General features: G+C 36.4%; 1 protein-coding gene across 1 annotated transcript in view; it reads left to right on the plus strand.

Moving 5' to 3' along the window:
- Positions 1-18,960, plus strand: part of PREX2 (phosphatidylinositol-3,4,5-trisphosphate-dependent Rac exchange factor 2) — a gene marked incomplete at its 3' end in the record, with an annotated part of 93,705 nt that extends 74,745 nt beyond the window's left edge. The window contains exons 10-20 of the mRNA XM_010182671.1: positions 3,631-3,775; positions 4,325-4,425; positions 8,188-8,291; positions 9,591-9,640; positions 10,195-10,270; positions 11,013-11,085; positions 12,242-12,384; positions 12,536-12,628; positions 13,924-14,072; positions 16,494-16,579; positions 18,824-18,960. Coding sequence (XP_010180973.1) covers positions 3,631-3,775; positions 4,325-4,425; positions 8,188-8,291; positions 9,591-9,640; positions 10,195-10,270; positions 11,013-11,085; positions 12,242-12,384; positions 12,536-12,628; positions 13,924-14,072; positions 16,494-16,579; positions 18,824-18,960 — 1,157 coding nt within the window. The remainder of the gene's footprint in view (positions 1-3,630; positions 3,776-4,324; positions 4,426-8,187; positions 8,292-9,590; positions 9,641-10,194; positions 10,271-11,012; positions 11,086-12,241; positions 12,385-12,535; positions 12,629-13,923; positions 14,073-16,493; positions 16,580-18,823) is intronic.
- Positions 18,961-19,751: the final 791 nt, after the last annotated feature.

Consider the following 19,751-nt stretch of genomic DNA (forward strand, 5'->3'; position numbering starts at 1 on the left):
AGACAACGTGTGATGAACTGACAGCAACCCTCATTCCCTGTCCCATTGAGCCCTTGTGGAGGAGGAAGTAGAGAATTCAGGAGTAAATTTAAGCCCTGGAAAAGGAAGGGGCCGGGGGAAGGTATTTTAAGATCTAGTTTTTAGTTTTAGTCTTTCATTTTGTTTGATTGGTAATAAATTAAATTAATTTTTTTTCCCAAGTTGAATCTGTTTTGTCTGTGCTGGTAACTGATGAGTGATCTCTCCCTGTCCTTTATTTCGACCCATGAGCCCTTTGTTTTGTTTCCTCTCCCCTGTCCAGCTGAGGATGGGCATTAATAGAGCGGCTTTGGTGGGTACCTGGCCTTCAGCCAGGGTCAACCCACCACATTTGTGTTGCTTTGCTAGAAAGCCATACTGTATTTTTATGTTGAGTTATAAAGTAAAACCAGCTGCTAAGGCAAACTTGTGGTGTCAGGTTCAGCTGAAGGTTTATGAATACCAGCTTAGAAAAAAAAAATCAAACTTGCACTGGGAAGGGCATAATGGCTTGAATCATGTATGCTAGCAGCAAATGCTGTTTTGGAATCAGGAGATTATTTCATCCATTATTTTACAGCTTATCCTCAACCAGTATAAATTGTCATAATTCCATCGAGGCCTGTAAACAATTACGGATTGTGATATATGAGGGTCTGTCCTAAATTTCTTTGGGTTTTGCATGTATTGATTCCCTTTTGTGAATGGATATTTGAATCACCGAAATGAGCAGGTCTTCTGTGTTGAGTCTTCATGCAGATGATCCCAACATGAAATGGTACAGAATTTAGCTACAACCCCATCTTTGATGTATTCTCCCTTACCCAAGAATATATGAGAACATTGGCAAACAGCTATGTTTTTTGAATAGCTGAATTAAGATGGAAGAATAATTGGATTAAATAAAATCCTGATCTCAAATGTGACCATGAGTAACCTCATGTATTCAAGGTGAACCCAGCACAAAGTAGAACCAGGGAAAGATGATGCATCATTGTCGTCTGGAGCTAATTTCATTTGCAAGCTGAAATATCCTAATCAGTAATGATGTTTGGAGCCTTGGTATTGAAATAAAATATGACCTTGTAGTTAGATCTAGGATTCTTTGCCTGGTCTGTGTAGATTTTCTCTTGCCTTTTGCAGTAGCTTTTGTTTTGTGCCTCTGTTGTAAATGAAGACTAACAGTACGTTCTTTGGTCTTTTAAAGTTGAATACTAGTGTCTGAGCACTGGCTAATTAATAATGCCATCAGGAATTAATAGTAGAAAAACTAAAAAGATACCTCAGAGGTCTAAAACCTCAACATTTAAAAGATAACAAATGAAAGAGCAATGTAGTAGAGATGGTGTCAAATACAACAAAAAACAGGTTTGTCTGCTTCTGTAGAGGGCCTTGTCTGGAGCTGGCTAAAAAGGCTTTTAACAAATCCCACTTCACTGTGAAGTTTCTTGGCTCCCTTAGACTCTATACCTTTAGGTAAGAAATAGAGACAGTAGGTAGAAATATTTTATGTTGATGTATTCTTACTATTTCACACTATACCATTGTGCAGCTGGTAGTAAAGATGAGCTTGAGCTAAACCTTGCCAAGCATGAGGTCTGAGGTAACCATCCCAAAGTCAAGCCATGTCTAAGGCTTTTAGCATCCTATGGTTTGGGGAAATTTTCAGCTCCTGGTGTCCTCAAGTGGGTTTGGCACCAAGGAGACAACTATGAAGGAAAGAGAAGAGGATTTAGTACATACTTATATTCAGTTTGCAACACAGAATCTTCAAAAGTATTTATTGACTATCTCCGTTACTCTATCAACTTATAAATTTATCCATCTCCTCCAGCAAAATGATTTTTTTTTTTAATATCTGTATAAACACCTCTTGCAATGCAGGATGCATCAGCTTAATTGCAGTCAAGTTGCCAAATGACTCGGGAACCAAACAGCTATCTTTTTAGAATTCAAATACCGTGTCTAAATGTAGCTGTAACACTTTCCCATTCACTGTGTACATAAAGATGCTTTAATTGTATGTTTACTTAAGAAGACACGGAGCCTGTTCATATATAGGCAATTACAATGAAGTCTAAGTGACTGCACATGTGAGAACAGTGTTTTGTCTCTTGTGCAATTCTGAGACAAGCTAAATCCGATGAACACACTTCCCAGATCTCTTGGGCTTGGAGGCTCATGAGAGCAACTCTCTCCTGGCTGTGCTGTGTGTGCCTGCGCATTTCTTTGCAGTGATGCTGTAGTACCCGCATCTCACACTGAATGGCAGATTGCAGTGATCTCCAGAGTCGATAAATACAGCACATGGAGCAGGGGTAAGGCACGGAAATACAGCTTGAGTGTGCCATGTAGATGGGCCTTGCTGGGCTGTTCATGTTGGAACACTCAGAGATTCAAGGTACTTAAGGAAACTCAACCTATACTGTTATTTGGCGTCCATACAGCAGAAGCTGAACAAAAGGAAGAGAATGCCCTGAATGAAGTACCTTAGCAGAGGCCTCAGTGGTCATAATTGAATTATCAACTAGGACCACTTCATAGATTGTATTTTCTTGCTAGGAGAAATCAAGCTGAATTGGACACTTTTTGCTATTAAGTCTTTCTGTCAGTTTTGTGGCTTTCATGTGACCACCTGAGGCATTCAGCGAGTTAGAAATTTAATTAAAAGAGGATTGTCTTTTAAGGCTCATGATGCTGTGATGTCCTGATTCATTTTTTCTGGCTGTTTTATCAGAATTAAAAGAAGTGGTATACTGTTACTCAGGTTGAATACGTACAATTGCAGTTTTTAAAATGTGAAAATGTGAACAGAAACAGAGTGTTTGCATAAGATATCCCAGAAATGTGTGGTTTTCTCTAGAATTAATAATTGTTTACTGAGAAAACACATGGGATATGAAGGTCTGGGCTTGGAAGCACGAGGTTCTGTGAGTGGCCAGTAGGCTGTACAATTCAACAGAAACTGGTTTTGATCACCTGTTACTTGGAAAACATAATGTTTTTCTCAAGAAGAGAAACAGGAAAAAATAACCCATTAAGAAATGTTGAAATAAAACCCTTGATAGCTTTCTGTTGCTGGAAAAAATCTGAAGCAAATAAAAACCAAGTTGTGTATATGCTTTAGTAGAAAAGGTGTGAATTAATCTTAAGTGAAACTATCAAATGTATAACAGATAACTAGTTACTGTTAATTGGAGATTTGAAAAAGTTTCTTTTAAGTGCAAACGTTTTTATTATCACATTGTGAGAGCAAAACCAAGGCCCTTTTCTTTTAAACTTATGAATACATGACTGTTCCTTTCCAAATGTTCATATACTAAAGTCTGAAAATCACTGCATTAGTATTCATTACTACAGTATGATATTGATGTGGGTGTACATTATCAGTAACAATTTAACTTCACTTTGAGGAAATTATAGATAGAATTTAATTATGCTTTATGAATATTAGATATTCACAGATGAATCTTGAGTCTGAGTAAACTAATAGAAAACAGTTCATTTGCTAGTTTTGCATGTAAACTATTGGTATTGCTTCTCCATTTTGGGGAAGATATTGAAATGTAATAGCAATGTCACTTCATAAAATTTTAATGCTTTTTTTGGCAGGTTTAAAATTGGGCATGGAACAGGACACTTGGGTGATGATCTCTGAGCAAGGAGAAAGATTGTACAAAATGATGTGCAAACAGGGGAATCTCATCAAAGACAGGAAGAGGAAATTAACCACTTTCCCCAAATGCTTTCTTGGAAGGTATTATATGTGCTTTATAACATGAATTTTAACCAGCTAAAAAAACATTTTAAATCTTCTTTGGAATTCTGTGGAAACCACACTGTATTTTTAATGTCTCTTAGGCCTATTTGCCTCCCAGAATTTAGCCAAAATGGAAACTGATTGGCCTGAAATTCATGGGTGCATACTCATATTCCAGAGTAGCTTTTTAAAGGGACAGGGCTGCAAAAGCATGTTGAAAACATGAAAATGCATTAAATGAAATAGTTTCTTTAAAGAAGTAATTCCCAACTCGTTTAATACGTTTTGTCTCTGAAATGTCTACTTCGGAGTATCAAATTTGTTTTATTCTGCTTAAAAAATCTGTCTCTAAAACTGTTTCCATCCTTTTGCCTGTATGTCAGGTAGAGTTAAAAGGAGTGGTTTTTTAAAGGTGATATGGCATTCTGAAGGTCATTAAGAATCACTTACTAGGCTAGTAAGAAACACTCGTAACTGAGAGGGAAACTTAGTAGATGTGGTGGTATCACATTTAAAGATAATTTTTTGTATCTGTTTTTAATTCAGTGAATTTGTGTCTTGGTTGTTGGAAGTCGGAGAGATACACAAATCTGAAGAAGGTGTTCATCTTGGCCAAGCTTTATTAGAGAATGGCATTATACATCATGGTAAATATAATTAATTTTAACTTATTTCTTTTCAAGGTAATTGTAATTAGATTGGATTTTATTTTGTTTGACAAAAAAATGGTCTTGTCAATGCAAGACAGCTTGTTGAATATGCATTATATCCTTGCAGGGACATTATGGGGCTATGGCCCATGCCTAGCAGATTTACTGGGAGAGGCTCCATTGATTTAGTCAGATTACAACTGTGCTGTTGGGATCACAGCATTGCAAACAGGGACCTAGAGAAACTTTGCTGTTCTCTTGTAAACAAAACTAAATTCTCAGGGAACAGAGGATGGTAGACTGCTTTTAAGGATCTAAATCTTTTATTAAGGCCAGGCTTTTTAGGGATACATGTTCAACCAAGAGTTGTAGAAGAGAGTCACAGTTGACTGTTGATAAATGTGCCGACTCATCTGTTTGGTGTTACAAGTGGAGCTGGTGGAACCCAACCTAAAACGCAGCAGTTTAAACATTTGAATTTTAAGGCCTTATTTTCACTACATTGTATAGGTACTATATTTTTATGCTGAAGCTTTCAGTCAGCTATCTGCATTGAGCTCATTCTGGAGAGAAGTATCACTGAAATAGTTTAGGTTTTGAGCCAATAAGAAGGTTTGATTTCTGGAGGTAGTTTTCTTTTACTAGAGCAGGTCCTCATCTCTCTCTGTTTTACAAGATATACTCCAACAGGATCATATAAGTGAACTGGAGAAAATTCTGTGTTTGAAGGCATGTTTGTCTTACAATAGGTACAATCACTTAAAAAAACAAATAGTGAAACAGTTGTGAAGTTAGCTACTGTTGCCGCATAGATCCAGGGTGTAAATTTAGATAGAGTCATTGATAATATATGTGTGAATACTTCTGTACATCAGCCAGCAATGAATTTAATACTTTATAAGTTCTTTGCCACCGTGTTTTTGGTGTCCTTGACTGGAAAGAAAGCGGGAGTAAGAGAATGACACTTAGCTGTGTGCATTTTAAGCATACGCAGAGTAGGAGGAAAAACTATAAGGTTATTCATCAGTAGTCATGTAGTCTTTAATTCTTTAATGTCAGTCTACATGATTTTCCTCCACCATCATTCAAATGTCAGATGCTATTGTGTTTACTACACACACAGAATTGTTTTCAATGGAATGATTCTGTTGCCAAAGATTCTTCTCCTGATCTTGTAATTTATATCCCAAATACACTCATAGACTTTCTCAATGCAGAGTTAAATGAATATTGTGTAATTTCATGGGATAAAAGGGTAATTATATTAGAGCATAGAAATGTGCGCCAGACATGCTACTCTGAATAGCGGATCCAGCTGTGGTTCAGTGAAAATAGAATTCTTAAAATAAAGTTGAATGAACCATCTGTTTTCACAGAGGGAGCAAGGGAGAAAGAAAGTTTGGCTGTTACTCACATTGCAAATGCTATAGAGGGCATTGTTAGACTTTGCGCATTCACTGTGCTGGCCATTGTTTTCCCTGGGCTGGGCTTCATTCTAGTGATGCCCGCCCCATGTTGTGATGAGTATTGTTTTACTCCATGGTGTGTCCCTCTTGAAAGTAGAAAAGTTATGGGTTTTCCCTGTTGTTTTTTTTTTTTCCTTTCCCTCCAGATTTGCAACAGAAAAAAAATCTGTTTGTGTGTTGCTATTCTAAATCCTCCTGGTGGCATTCTCTGATACTTGAAATGACTCATAATTATATCAGCCAATGGTATAATGATGTATTCTTTAGTGGTAATGATGTGTTTTATCAGCTTTAAGTGTTTGATACCATAGCCTTGCAAATGTATAGCTGATACTAGTTAAAAGGAAAGCTATACAGTAAGCTAAATGTTTTCATATTTTTATTATGGTTTCCATGTTAGTACAGTAGCTGACAGATCACGCATGCTTCCTCTTGACTAGAACAAGCCAAATCACATCTATAACATAGAAAACAAAACCCACAAAAAATTAATAGGGATTTACAGTTTCCCGCACAGCATTCACTGGATGTATATGGTATTTCAGACGATAACGTAGTCAGAAGCATCCTGGTTTTGTTTCCTTGCTTTCCATAGCTCAGGATGTTGCAGCTCTTCGGACCTGCTCCCTTAGTTTCTGGTGCACTGTGTGTAAGTAAAGGCTGTGAAGACTGAGCAGTGCTGGTGTTCCTTGAAGGGCATAGCCTGCTCTCTTCATCATGGGCGTGCAAGGTTGGAAAGGTGCTTTGTAGTCCTGATTCCCTCCCTGTGCAGCTCTGTAACAGTGAGGAACAATTTGGCCTTAAGCAATACTGTCCTGATGGTGGTGGTTCTATTTTCTGTGGATGCTGGTTTTAAAAACTCTTAATGTATCTTGATCTAGTGGAATATTTTTTTTTTCTTCAACAATAGGAAATGATTTTTAATTACAGAACCAGAAATTATCTTTTTTCCTGAGTTAAATGGTCACAATGCGTGAAAATTCATTTAGATTCTTATACTAGGCATTGTATGTTAAAATTCTGTAGTACGTAAAGAAGCTTAGGGGTTATTGTGGATGATCACCTTAGCGTGAAGCATCAGTTCAAGGCAATTGGAATAGTGTCCTGGACCTTGCTATTAGTAGATATATCAAATACAGGTAGAGAAGTTATTTGGCTCTTGCACATGACACTAATGAAACCACTTAATATATGAAGTCCAGGTTTTATGTCCATGTGTCAGATGATGTCTGAAGGTACTGAAGCACTTGAAGGCGCTTGAAAAATGATGCAGACAGAAGGCACTGTCTGCTTTTACTATACAAAGTTTATGGTGCCTAACTAAATTTTTTTGAAGAGAATAAGGAATGATAGTTTAATGACTTGTTACAGGAAGGCACGCACAGAAAAATTACCTAACACTGTCAGGTCTGTTACTCTGATTAATGAAGACATTACACTAGCCTTCTTTATCAGTTGATGACATGCAAATTTAGTTTCAAAATTAAAGCTTACATCTGTGCCAAAGAGTAATTAATACCAGACAGGTATCCTAGGACGGTGCTAGTGCCTAGTGCTGTCCTCGGCCATCAGATGAATCAGCTGTTTTTCAGAAAAACTTGCTGTAGCACCGTTTGCCGGAGAAGTTTTGTATCATATGGTATGACACGTATGTTTTGGTGAAACACTTGAAGTTGTGAAGTTTGTTGCTGGAATCACATGAGGATCACTTTTTAAGATCTTTCTTCACAAGTCTTTGGGGAAATGGATTATCAACACCCTCATAATGATTGCAAGTCTCTTGCACTTCAGAACTTCAGCTGTCTATGTATAGGGGAAGATGCTCCCTCTCCCTTTCCTTCCCAGTGCAAGACTGGTCAGATATGTTGTAGGGGGTTTGTATCTTTATCTACTCATCTGGCATTGGCCAGCAATAATTAGGACAGACAATAATGTGGAACAACGATAGTTGCAAAATAAGCTTTATTTGGTCAATGAACTTTGCAAAAGTCCTGAAGACTAGAACAGATTTGGATGCCTAATTTTTCAGGCTGTTCCCTGCCCGAGTGTCTTTCTCATTCTTTACACTGTGACTTGAAACTGTGCTTTTTTGTGGACTGCTTAAACATTGTGAGAAATACTGTCACATAAAGGAACTTAGGGCAGATGATCTAATTGGGCTTTCTGCCCTCCCTCCCTGAAATCTATCTATTGCTATGTAATAGGCTGTAAGTGGAAGAAATTACGTTAGCCCTTTTCTCGTTGTTTTCTTCAGAAAGTCACCTAACAATACGTACTTTTTTTTTAAATGTAGTTACAGATAAGCACCAATTTAAACCCGAACACATGCTGTACAGATTCCGATACGATGATGGAACGTACTACCCCAGAAATGAGATGCAAGATGTGATCTCTAAGGTACAGAATAGGCCTGTTGCTGTTATTAAGAAGAATGCATCAGAAATGGAGATTCTGCTTGAAAAATAATGTAAAAATGTTATAAGATAAAGAATATCCCCTCACACTTGCCTGTCTCTGTATTTATGTGAATCAAATTCAGTTTTGTTTGTAAGGGAAGATTTTGGCTTGTTGTTACACGTTTTAAAAACAAGATTGAAGTTTGTTTTTTTTTGTTATTTAATGGTTTCATATGCAGATGCATGGGCCTGTGTTCTGGGTGATTCTGAAGGTAATGTTTCGGTCTATTGTATTTTTCAGTCCATTTTAGTAGCTATGAAGCTATACGTTGAAAATGGCTTTTAATTTTTTCTTAAATCTGAGTGTCTTTTATTAGTGCCTTAGCAAGGCAGTAAGTCTGCACTCATGTAGGGGTTTAAACACAGATATGTAGTGCTATCCATCTACACTACTGAGAATAACAAAATGTTTGAGCAAAGTTACCTTTAAACTCCTTAATATTCAAAATTTCATGATTTTGTAGCAGTAGAAAATCGTCAGCATTTGGGTATTACATTAGTGTCTGAGATTTGTTGATGTAATGAATTTCTAGAAGAATCTTCAGTACCGAACTAGCAGTCACTGAAAAGTAGGTTGGAGTCTGATTTGACACAAATTTTAATTGTTATACATGGTTCTTCTAACATGTTATAATCTTTTTTTTATTATATAGTCTGCCCAGGAATACTAATGGGACTTCTTTTTTTAAAATAACATTTTCTGATGTTCCAAATGTTTTATTGTTTTTAATTGGAAACATTTCAAATCTTTGAATCTTTTTGCATATTTTTTAAGTTTACTGGTTAGTTATGATTTCAATTTGTAAATAAGATACCTATGCATACAATAAAATGTGGTGGTTTTTACTTTAATTACTCTGTGTGTAGAATAGCAAGCAGTGATAGGGAAAACAGTGCATGGAAACATTGTTTTATCTTTCAGGTTTGGTGTACTTTTCTTTCAAACTACTCTGCTTTAGAATTTTTTCATGCTCCCTTAAAGCTAATCCTTTTTGAATGTGTCTCAATGAAGCTTAGATTAAATTAGAAATGTTTTATTTTAATGTTTATTTCTTATAATTTATTCATCAATATTTTTATCTGGAAATTTTAAGTTTTGGCACATGAAAATATATAGAAATTTGAACAGACTTTTTTACTAGCTAAATGAAGTGCATTTAGAACATACAGATTTCCTTTCCTCTTATGTTCTCTGTGATGTGAATGTGTGGTTAACTAACTTCATGTGTCTCTTTAACAGGGTGTACGACTGTACTGTCGCCTTCACAGTCTGTTTACCCCAGTAATTAGGTGAGTCCAATTGGGAAAACTGTAGAGAGTCATTCGGAACAAGTATATAATCTGAAGATACTGTGTTTGAACATAGGAACCTAACCCACCATTTCAAGATTGGTCTCTTGGGAGTAATCAAGCAGAACTGAAGGGCTATCAAGACAAAAAGCATAACTGAATAATTAAAAGACTGCAAACTCTGTTAAATATGACCTTTTCTACAGACTTTTTAGAAACTTCTAGATCCTGATGGATATGCTTAGATGCTTATTTTACTTACTTTACTGACACTCTATTACCTCATTTGGAGAGCCCCCACTGTAACAGACAACTGCCTTTTATGATCCAGTGACATTATTGCCCAAGTAAGATACTATCAGCCTCCTCCTTTCTGTCTACACTGAAAGGTTTGACTTGCTTTACTCCAGAGGGACCTTCTGAACCAGTACAAAACACTCAATTCTTGCTTGTAGTAACCTGTTTATAAAATAAATTTTTTTTGGTTTTTTTTCTGTTAGGCTCTTTAGAGTTTTTGTTTGATTTTAGATTTTGTTTTGTCTTGCTTTGAACAGGGATAAAGATTATCACTTGAGAACCTACAAATCTGTAGTCATGGCTAACAAACTCATAGACTGGTTGATTGCACAGGCAAGTATCCACCTTTGGATTTATGTACTCTTTGCATTTAAATCCTGGTTTGAAAGGTAGTGATGTATTACGCAGAATAACATGCAAAGTCTTTGCATAAGGGTTATTAGAACAGTGTATGTAAGTGTAATCCTCTTAAACTAACAAAGTAACAGAAATCAACCATCAGCAGCCATGGTATTTATCCCTTTTGTGCTTATCTTCTTTATTTGTAATTGAACTTTAAATGTTTTAGTGAAACTTAGCTTTGTGATTCAGCATCTAACATTGTTCGTGGCTTAAAATGAAATGGATAGGCTCTGAAAACTCTAAATTACTGACTAGATAGATAGAAGTCAGTACCAATTTGCTGTCATCAGTTTTGTTTTAAAACAAATAAAATTAAAATGAATTAAATGAATTAGGAACAAGAACAGGATATTCTCTTCAGTCAGTGAACATGCACCAGTTTTATAAAACAAAAGTTTAAAACTGATACTTTTAGATTGTATTATGTTAAATTTTTATGGACAATGCAGTGTTACTAAAATGTTTACATATTTATTTGTAACTATAAAGAAGTATATAATACATGCATGGATATACTGCTTTTTATTGTATGCTGTAAGTCTATATTTAAAGGTGTCAGCTGTAAATATAACCTACAACCATTGCTAGCCCTGTGAGGTTGCACTGTTGTGCATAGGATCCGTTTTGCTGCCATATTAAAATGTATTTAAAAAAATATGCCATGGTTCAACAGGGGGATTGTCGAACAAGGGAAGAAGCGATGATATTCGGTGTAGCCCTTTGTGATAATGGGTTTATGCACCATGGTAAGTGAATGCATTCTATTGAAGCTATGCTTACCTTTTGTTTAATGCTATCTACATAGTAGAAAGGAAATGCAGGGGCTGGTAAAGGTACTCCAGAAGATATAGGAATTTATTTCATTGTGTTGCTGAAGAGACCTACGCTACAGTCTTCAAGAAAAAAATAGCTATTGAATAGTCAGAAAATTATTTTCAGTCAGTTTTATAGCATGTGCTGAGGGCTTCATCCTCTGAAGGATTTAGGGAGGGGAGAAGTTTTATTAGACACAATTTAGAAATTTCTTAAGCAAGTAATACATGTTTACGCAGATGAGACAATAAAAACTGAGGAAGTATGTAGGAAAGGACATTTTGGGGGGAAGCAATAAAGTATGAAGAAGAATGATTTTAAAAATGTGAAGGAGTGACAGTAGGAGAAAGTAGACTGTAGAAAAATGAGAAAATCACAGAGACAGCAGGGAACAAAGAAGGAAGAGGGAGGAAGGCAGAGATACGTGCAGTGCCAAAAATGAGGTGAACAAGGTCATATTTAATTCCATCAGAGGAAAGATTTCAGTGAAAGTATAGAAGCAGTGGATTATTTACTGAAATAAAAAGGGAAGAAATTATTTTATCATCAGCTTGTGTGGAGAAGAAGGGAGAGTTAACTTCCTCTCTTGCACTGTTTGTTCTTTTTCCTTTCTTTGTATGTTTAAAACGGCATCTGTCTGCTGTTCTAGTTGCTTCCACATCCTTACCAAACCCATTTCTAGTGCTAAACCTGGCATACTTCACCACCTGGAGAGTGCCAGCACTTGGTGGTGAACATCTCCAGCGGCTGCCCAGCAGAACTTTTCAAGAAATTGTTTTCAGATCCTTTTTAGGAGATAGCATGTGCTTGACATTTGAACTAAAACCATTTCTGGCTAATGCATCTTCCTCAGCTTGGTGGAATCCAGATGTTGTAGCTGAAAGTGATCTTGGTGATACCCATCTGTAATGGATCCAAATTAAAATAATTGTTTATGTTAAAAATTAAGATTTCCCTAGGTTCACAAACAAAAATAGTTTGCTAGCATTTAATGTAGCATGCTCAATATTTTATAGTTCATTAAGGATTTGATATTCAAAAGTTCAAATGAAAAAAAAGGATTACTATGTGTGACTTTGTATCATACAGTGTTAGAGAAAAGTGAATTTAAAGATGAACCACTGCTGTTTCGTTTTTATGCTGATGAAGAAATGGAAGGGTCAAATATGAAGCACAGACTCATGAAACATGATCTGAAAGTGGTGGAAAATGTCATAGCCAAGTCACTACTGGTGAGTGAAACCCAATGATTGTATGCTTTGATGAGTAAAAAAATAGGTTGTAGTGACGATATACTAACACTGTATTGTTATTTGATGGGGATATGCTTTAGCTCTTCTTAATGCCTTTCTGAACAATATTTTGAACAATTTTATTTTTCAGATTAAATCTGATGAAGGCACCTATGGTTTTGGTTTAGAAGATAAAAATAAGGTGCCAATTATTAAAGTGGTGGAGAAAGGATCAAATGCTGAGGTATCAAGTATTGTAAATTATTTCCCGTGTTCTATTTACTTGATCACAGGTGTATGTTTTTTATATCAGTTAGGAAAATCTATAGTAGTAGAAGGGAATAATGACAACTTTCTCTAGAAAGCTGTAGTTATGAATCTTTATTTTTCTTCGATTTTGTTTTTTTGTTTAAAATATCGCTGACCATTATCAGCACTCATCTTCTGCTCAGTTAATTTGACATGTTGAGTGGTGATAGAAAAGTTATAATTTTATTTTTATACATTTTGTGATATTCCAGTGATATTAATAATGAGTGAAATAAACATTTTAGTAGAACATGAAATGAATAAAAAGCTAGTCTGTGAGTTGCACTTCATACATTTCATAATAGAGGATGTATCAAGCTTTGGATAAAGTCTAGAATTTGAGAATCTGAACTAATAAATTCCAGCCTTTCTGTTTGTTAGTGTTGCTTTAGATGCTCTTTGGGTAAATTCATATTCTGCTGAACTGCGTGGAATTCTATTCATGTAAAGATAGATAATGAGTCTCTTCCATGAGAGAAAATATTTATACCTACATTTCAAGCTTCTCTAAATGCCATGGTGGAATAGAAATTTATGATAAAAATAGATAGACCAAATCCATAATATAATACAGCCACAAAGCTATATCCAGGGTGATTTCTAGCAGTTGGGTTCTGCCATGATCTCAGATGTTACTGAGGCTTAACCTGTGCCCTGAGCTGCTCTGTGTACTCCTTCCATCCAATTGTAACCACTTCGTTTCTTGTTAGACCAGAATTTAAAAACTGTGCAATTTCGCTTGCCATGCCTTTGGCTTAACAGCTATGAAATGTTTAAGGATATTGTTTTGTTTTGAAGCTTAATACATATTCACTTACTAAAATATTAATCAAGTCTTGCCTTCTGAAAATAAGCTTTAGTTAGAAAATGAGAGGTTTGGACAAATTAGGTAATGTCCAAAAACCCTAAACAACTGGCTCAATGAAAGCCATTAACTATTACAAATATTAACTTATGTTGTAATACTGTCAAAAAATCTTGATTAAGACTAAGTCTTGTATTTAGGTCTCTTCAGAATGAGTGTTTACTGTACCTTTCACGTCAGTTTAACCAGTTCTGGAAGCATTTTGTGGTGTAAGTCTTTTATGCCTGGCATGTGAGGGAGGCATCAAGGATGTAAGGGAAATGCATGTGTCATTATTCCTATTGAGGTTGCGTGCCGGCAGAAGAAAACATAATGTTAGTGGTTATAAAAGACAAACATATAACACAACTGTTACTGTTTTCTAGATGGCAGGCTTGGAAGTTGGGAAAAAAATCTTTGCTATTAATGGTGACCTCGTTTTCCTGCGACCCTTCAGTGAAGTGGATTGCTTTCTGAAAGCATGTTTAAACAGCAGAAAGCCCCTGCGGGTTCTTGTGAGCACTAAACCACGGGAGTAAGTTGTCATTCCTTTGGGGAAATTTTCACAAACTAAATTGAAGTGAATTTTGAAAGACTGGTGCAACTTCAGGCAGCGCTACTGTAAAGTTATTTAAAATGCTGTATCTAATGTGTGGCCAGCAGGTTGAGGGAGGTGATTCTGCCCCTTTGCTCTGCTCTGGTGCAACCCTGCCTGCAGTACTGTGTCCAGCTCTGGAGTCCTTAGCACAGGAAAGACATGGGCCTGTTGGAGTGGGTCCAGAGGAGGGCCACAAAAATGATCAGAGGGATGGAGCACCTCCCCTTTGAGGAAAGGCTGATTTGGAGTTGATTAGCCTGGACAACGGAAGCCTCCAGGGAGACCTTATTGCAGCCTTTCAAAACTCAAAGGGTGCTTCTAAGAAAAATAAGGACAGACGTTTTAGTGGGGCCTGAAGCAACAGGACAAGGGGAAATGGTTTTAAACTAAAATAAGGTAGATTTAAATTAGATATAAGGAAGAATTTATTTTACTATGAGGGTGGTGAAACACTGGAACAGGTTGCCTAGATGGCAATCTAGATGGTAGGTGCCCCATCCCTTGTAACATTCAAGGTCAGGTTGGACAGCGCTCTGAGCAACCTGATCTAGTTGAAGGTGTCCCTGCTCATCACTGGAGGGGTTGGAGTAGATGACCTTTAAAGGTCCCTTCCAACCCAAACCATTCTGTGATTCTAATCTAACTTTGTGGAGTCAAGCAATTTGATCTGCTTTGATTTTGTTTTATTACATTTATCAGTCAGCAAAAGCAAAACACAAGTGCTTTAGATCGTCAGCTCTGCCACTTCAGATACAGGCAGGAACCACAAGTGTAAATGAAGTTTATTTATCTGTATAGACAGTTTTGATCACTTCTCTCTCACTGTGTTTGTTAAACAAATTCCTCTGTCTGGGAATTAGTTGCTGTTTTGGCAGAAATCGGACTCTGTGATCTAGTGGGCCTCTTCACTGTGTGTGCTGGTTGTGTAAACAGCAGGAGCAATCTTTATTTAACAGATCCATTTCTATATGCACTTTTGACCATTTCTACGTGAATGCAATTTTTGTTATGTAAAAGAGATACAAAGTGAAGCCTAATGGCTGGGTTCAGTAAGTATGTAAATGAGCATAGGTCTATTAATAAAGTTAATGCAGTTCGTACTGGTTTATACATACCAAATAAAGAGGAGAGTAAGAAAGAATGGTCAGGAGTAATTTTGATTAAGTTTTGCAGGGTGAGGAGGAACCATCCTCTGTTACCAGACAGCACACACAGAGCGCCTTGGAAGTGGCTCTCGTTCAGCAGTAGAATGGAGATGTATTTCTCCTGTTAATACGCAAAAGTGTCTTGAAAAATACAATGGCACCCAGAAAGGAAGAAAGAGCAAAGAAAGAAATATGGCAGAAAAGACATATCTTGGCCTTTCTTTAATGTAGATCTTGGTTTAATTTCTGACACAATTTACCAGTGAAAATGTGGGTAAATTGTCATAGATAATCTAGAGAATGAGGAGTTCAGAGTGGCTGAGGAATTTGTTTCTCAGTACTGCCTGCTTTTTGTTGGGAGCTGCTGCTAGCACAGCTGTGTTGGCAGAAGAGGCAGTTCTCTCCTAAATTCTTAGCCTAAACTGCCTGTCATCATCCTTCATAGCTCATTAGCATGTTCATAAAGCATTTTCAGAATGAAACCATATAGATTGTATCAACCTTAGTTAATATATAAGTATACTAAATGATGCTATACTTTTGAAATTATTTCAAATAGAAATTTATTAATTTCAAGAATATTTGAATATTTTCAAAAAGTTTGTAGACTTCAGTGGGTTTTGCATCTCACTTTTGCTGATAATAATGTCCAAATGCTAAACATTATTTATACCAGAAAGTGCAAGAAATGGTGCAATATTATTCAAAACTACCTGTAAATCAAGTTTATTACAGTTTACATGTATTTTAAAATAACTTTTCGGCCTCAATTTGAATTTTCTTTTGCACTGGCAAATGGAGCTTAGGACAAAGATCCCTTAAATAATAATGGAGCTGGCACTAGAAGTAAAAGCTGCAAAGTTAATCAGCGCACTGTTATGTGTGACCTAACTAGCTCTGATAAAGACTAATGCAGCTGTGCTGCTTTTTCTGGAACCTAAGTTGATATCATGTGGGTATGCTATCTTACTTTGGGTGACCTCAGAGCTTTATTTTAAGGACTAGATATGAATTTTGATTCTCAGAACCATGTTTTTGTTACTTATGTTTGTCAGTAGGTTTATTACAGTTGCACTTAGGCGTAGCACAATGTGCATAGTTGTATGAATAATAGGCAATTTTTGCTTAACAAAACTCAGTGCTTTGCATAGCTGCTCAGAAAAAACTGCAGCAAAAGTTTGCTATATTCATATTGAATGTTTGCGTCTATCAGGACAGTGAAGATTCCTGATTCTGCAGATGGACTTGGATTCCAAATCCGGGGCTTTGGCCCATCAGTGGTCCATGCTGTTGGGCGAGGTAAGCTGTAGGAGCTGTCAACGGCAGTGGTAATTAATCCATTTAATATCTAAACAGCCTGGCTGAGATAAATCAAAATTAAGTCCAGTGACACAGCTTAGATTTCCCACCTCCCCAAAGTAACAAACAATATTAAACAAAGTAAGATTATTTTGTGTTCTTGTACTTTGTAAGCTTTGGATAGATTTTCCAGCTTTTTTTTTTTTAAGTATATTCATGAATATAGGAGAGTTAAGTTAAGACAGTGCATTCTTTATGGACTGAGGAATAGCTGATGGATGCAAAATCACCTTCTCTAGTGAATGGGTGTTGGGAACCACTCATTTCCTGAGTGTTAATTTGTTGGGTGGCCATGCTGCAGAGTTCTGAAAACATTTTGCAGAAAATGCACTTTAACTAAACTTTTCAAGGGTGATCTAGTCTGTATTAGAAATTGCAGATGTTTCCTGTAAATATTGTTTTGTCCGTTTTGTGATGTGAATGTCAAATGCTTGCCATCCCTAACTCAGTGTGTTCTTGACTGGTGCACCGGCAATAAAAAAAGTTGAAGCATTCTTTGTTGCTGTTGCATGTTTTTAATGATGGAGCCAACTAGCACTGTATTTTCTGTTACTATGGGGCAGTTGTGTCCTTTTCCCCACCTTCTTCATTTGTCATTGAGGAATTTAAAATGAAGTGATCTGCAAAGCAGCTAGATTTGAAAAGACTTTTTTTTTCTAGGCTGTGGTGCCAAAAATTAGATTTTCAAGAGAAAGTCTAATAAACTACAGACTGTTGAGCTGATGTGATAATTATTTCTGCACCTGGATCTCAATTCACCAGCCTATCCTTATTCATTAAGCACATATTTTATTCCAGTTAGCCTCAATAGTATGTAAGTGTTTGTGTGTATGGTTTGCTAAACCTGAAAGATTTTAAGCATATGCTTAAATACTTTGTGGAATTGGGACCTTGTGTTTTTTTGAAGGGAGATTTTTTTTTTAAAGAGATACTTAATAATACCTGTTTAAATATTTATTTTTAAACCCTTTCCCCATGCTCCCATTTATTGAAATAGCTGCTGATGGTGTAATTTCCAAAGACTTTCTTTGGTATTAAATTTAAAATGCAGCTCTCATCTATTGTTGCTGCAGATTTTATTTGTTTTCAACAAACCCCAACCCTGATAATACCTAAAATGAGGGAAATCCAGGTATATTCTTTCAGATATTTCCTTGTCGAATATGCTTAGTTGACAAGTCACGATGTGGCTTTTTTATTTGTTAGCCCTGCAAATTCAGTTTAGCCATTTCTTCCTCTTTAGTCTTTTCACCTCAGCCTTGCAGCCTCTAGGCAGTAGGTTTTAACTTCCCTGGCACCTTTGTGGCACTATCAAGAGAGACATGAGGAGACGAACATTCAGGTAGCAGGAACTCAGGTCATAGTCCAGCAGGCTGTCTTCCAGGAGTAAGCCAGAGTCACACCGAAAAGACCTAGAGAGAGTTGCTATTTCTGTAGTACCTAGCAGCGGATAGAAGGTTTTCTCAAAGTGGTTATGCCATTGTGAAAGTGAAGCACTGAATTATGTGTTTTCTGTTGCTCAAAGAGTATGATGTTTTGAGGTTTCTTTCTCGCCAGAATAATTCAAATTTCTGAGATCTCCTACTTGATTATCATTGGGTGTTTGATTAAAGCTGTAAGGCACCCTGTTGAGTTGGTAAATGAATTGATAAAAAATTTTAAATAAGAACTAGATCCTTGGAAAGGTCTTTTGATTTGAGTATTTCACTTAATGTTTAACAAGAAACTCTAGTATGCTCTGATATCTCTTTATGAATTTTCAGAAAACTTCTGTTTTGTATGTGGAATAGAGGCACCAGTAGTCTAAAAGTTCCTAACTCTGAGGAATATAAAAGAATTCAGAATAAAAGTGTTCTAAGTTATAATTTGTGAGTTTCAAGCTAGAACATTTTTATCCTTTAAAAATCCTTTGTAAGACAAATTTTCAACATTTTAATATTTCCAGTCAACATTTGTTTTATAAAATAACCATAGAAAATAGTCTGTTCTCTTTTTATGGAATCATCTGCTGGGGAACTCCATTTTCTTGGAGTCCAGCTGACTGCAAAAGCACCCTGTGGACGGGAGAAATATGTAAGAATTGGCGAGAACAGATTCTGATTTAAAAATGAGGCTTTTGGACTGTAAGCTTTAAAGGAGATGTTTAGGAAAAGAAGTCTGTTGACTATGTTGTTTTTTTAATAGGAACGGTGGCAGCTGCTGCAGGTCTCCACCCTGGCCAATGCATATTCAAAGTGAATGGAATTAACGTCAGCAAAGAGACTCATGCAAGTGTTATTGCCCATGTCACGGCATGCAGAAAGTACAGGCGGCCAATGCAGGTATGTCTCACTTGGTAACGTTGCAGATTTTCTTCTAAAATGTTTTGAAGTCAAAGTAGACAGTGTGGTGTGTAGCTATGTCCACATATCTATCGTGTTTGAGTGTGATAAGGGGAAAGAAGTGGTGGATAAAGGTGAACAGAAGCCAGTTGAATATAAAAGCTGAACCTTGCTCAATATATTACTGATGTTCAAGGTCTGTTTAATTTCTGCATTAAAAAATCTAAGCTTGTTGCTAATTTTTTTTCATATGGTATTTTCAAAGCATTATTTCAAGTGTTTCTGCAGTTCTATGCAGAAAGCTTTCCAAGATATAATTTCATCATGATGGAGAGGGATTTACACAGCTCATTGCCTGCTCAGCAGCATGAGAAGGCAATGCAAAAAGCTGATCTTCTTCCTGAATTTTGTAACACTTCAGCACATAGAGAGCAGAGTGCACATATTCCATCTATAAAAGTCTCTGTGTTCCCACTGCATTCCAATCTTGGGAATAAACATACATTCAAGGACTGAAAATTTCACTTTTTAAAATATAAGCATGCAATTTTTGTTATCATTTTCATGTTAGTTTAGGAGACAATCTAAGGCTTCCAAGACACAAATTTAAGGAGGAAAACCAAAACCAGATGGATTATATAACATGATTTTTCCAAGTCCCTGCAAATTTTTCATAAACTGTGAACCAGTATCATTATTTAACTTCACAAACTCTTCCAGTGCATGTTAATTGAGAAGAAAATCAGAAGTGAAATCAAAATCAAGAGTGAAATCCTTCTCCCACACATACT

This window comes from Mesitornis unicolor, unplaced genomic scaffold (assembly GCF_000695765.1).
Source record: "Mesitornis unicolor isolate BGI_N332 unplaced genomic scaffold, ASM69576v1 scaffold724, whole genome shotgun sequence".
In the NCBI taxonomy this organism is placed as follows: domain Eukaryota; kingdom Metazoa; phylum Chordata; class Aves; order Mesitornithiformes; family Mesitornithidae; genus Mesitornis; species Mesitornis unicolor.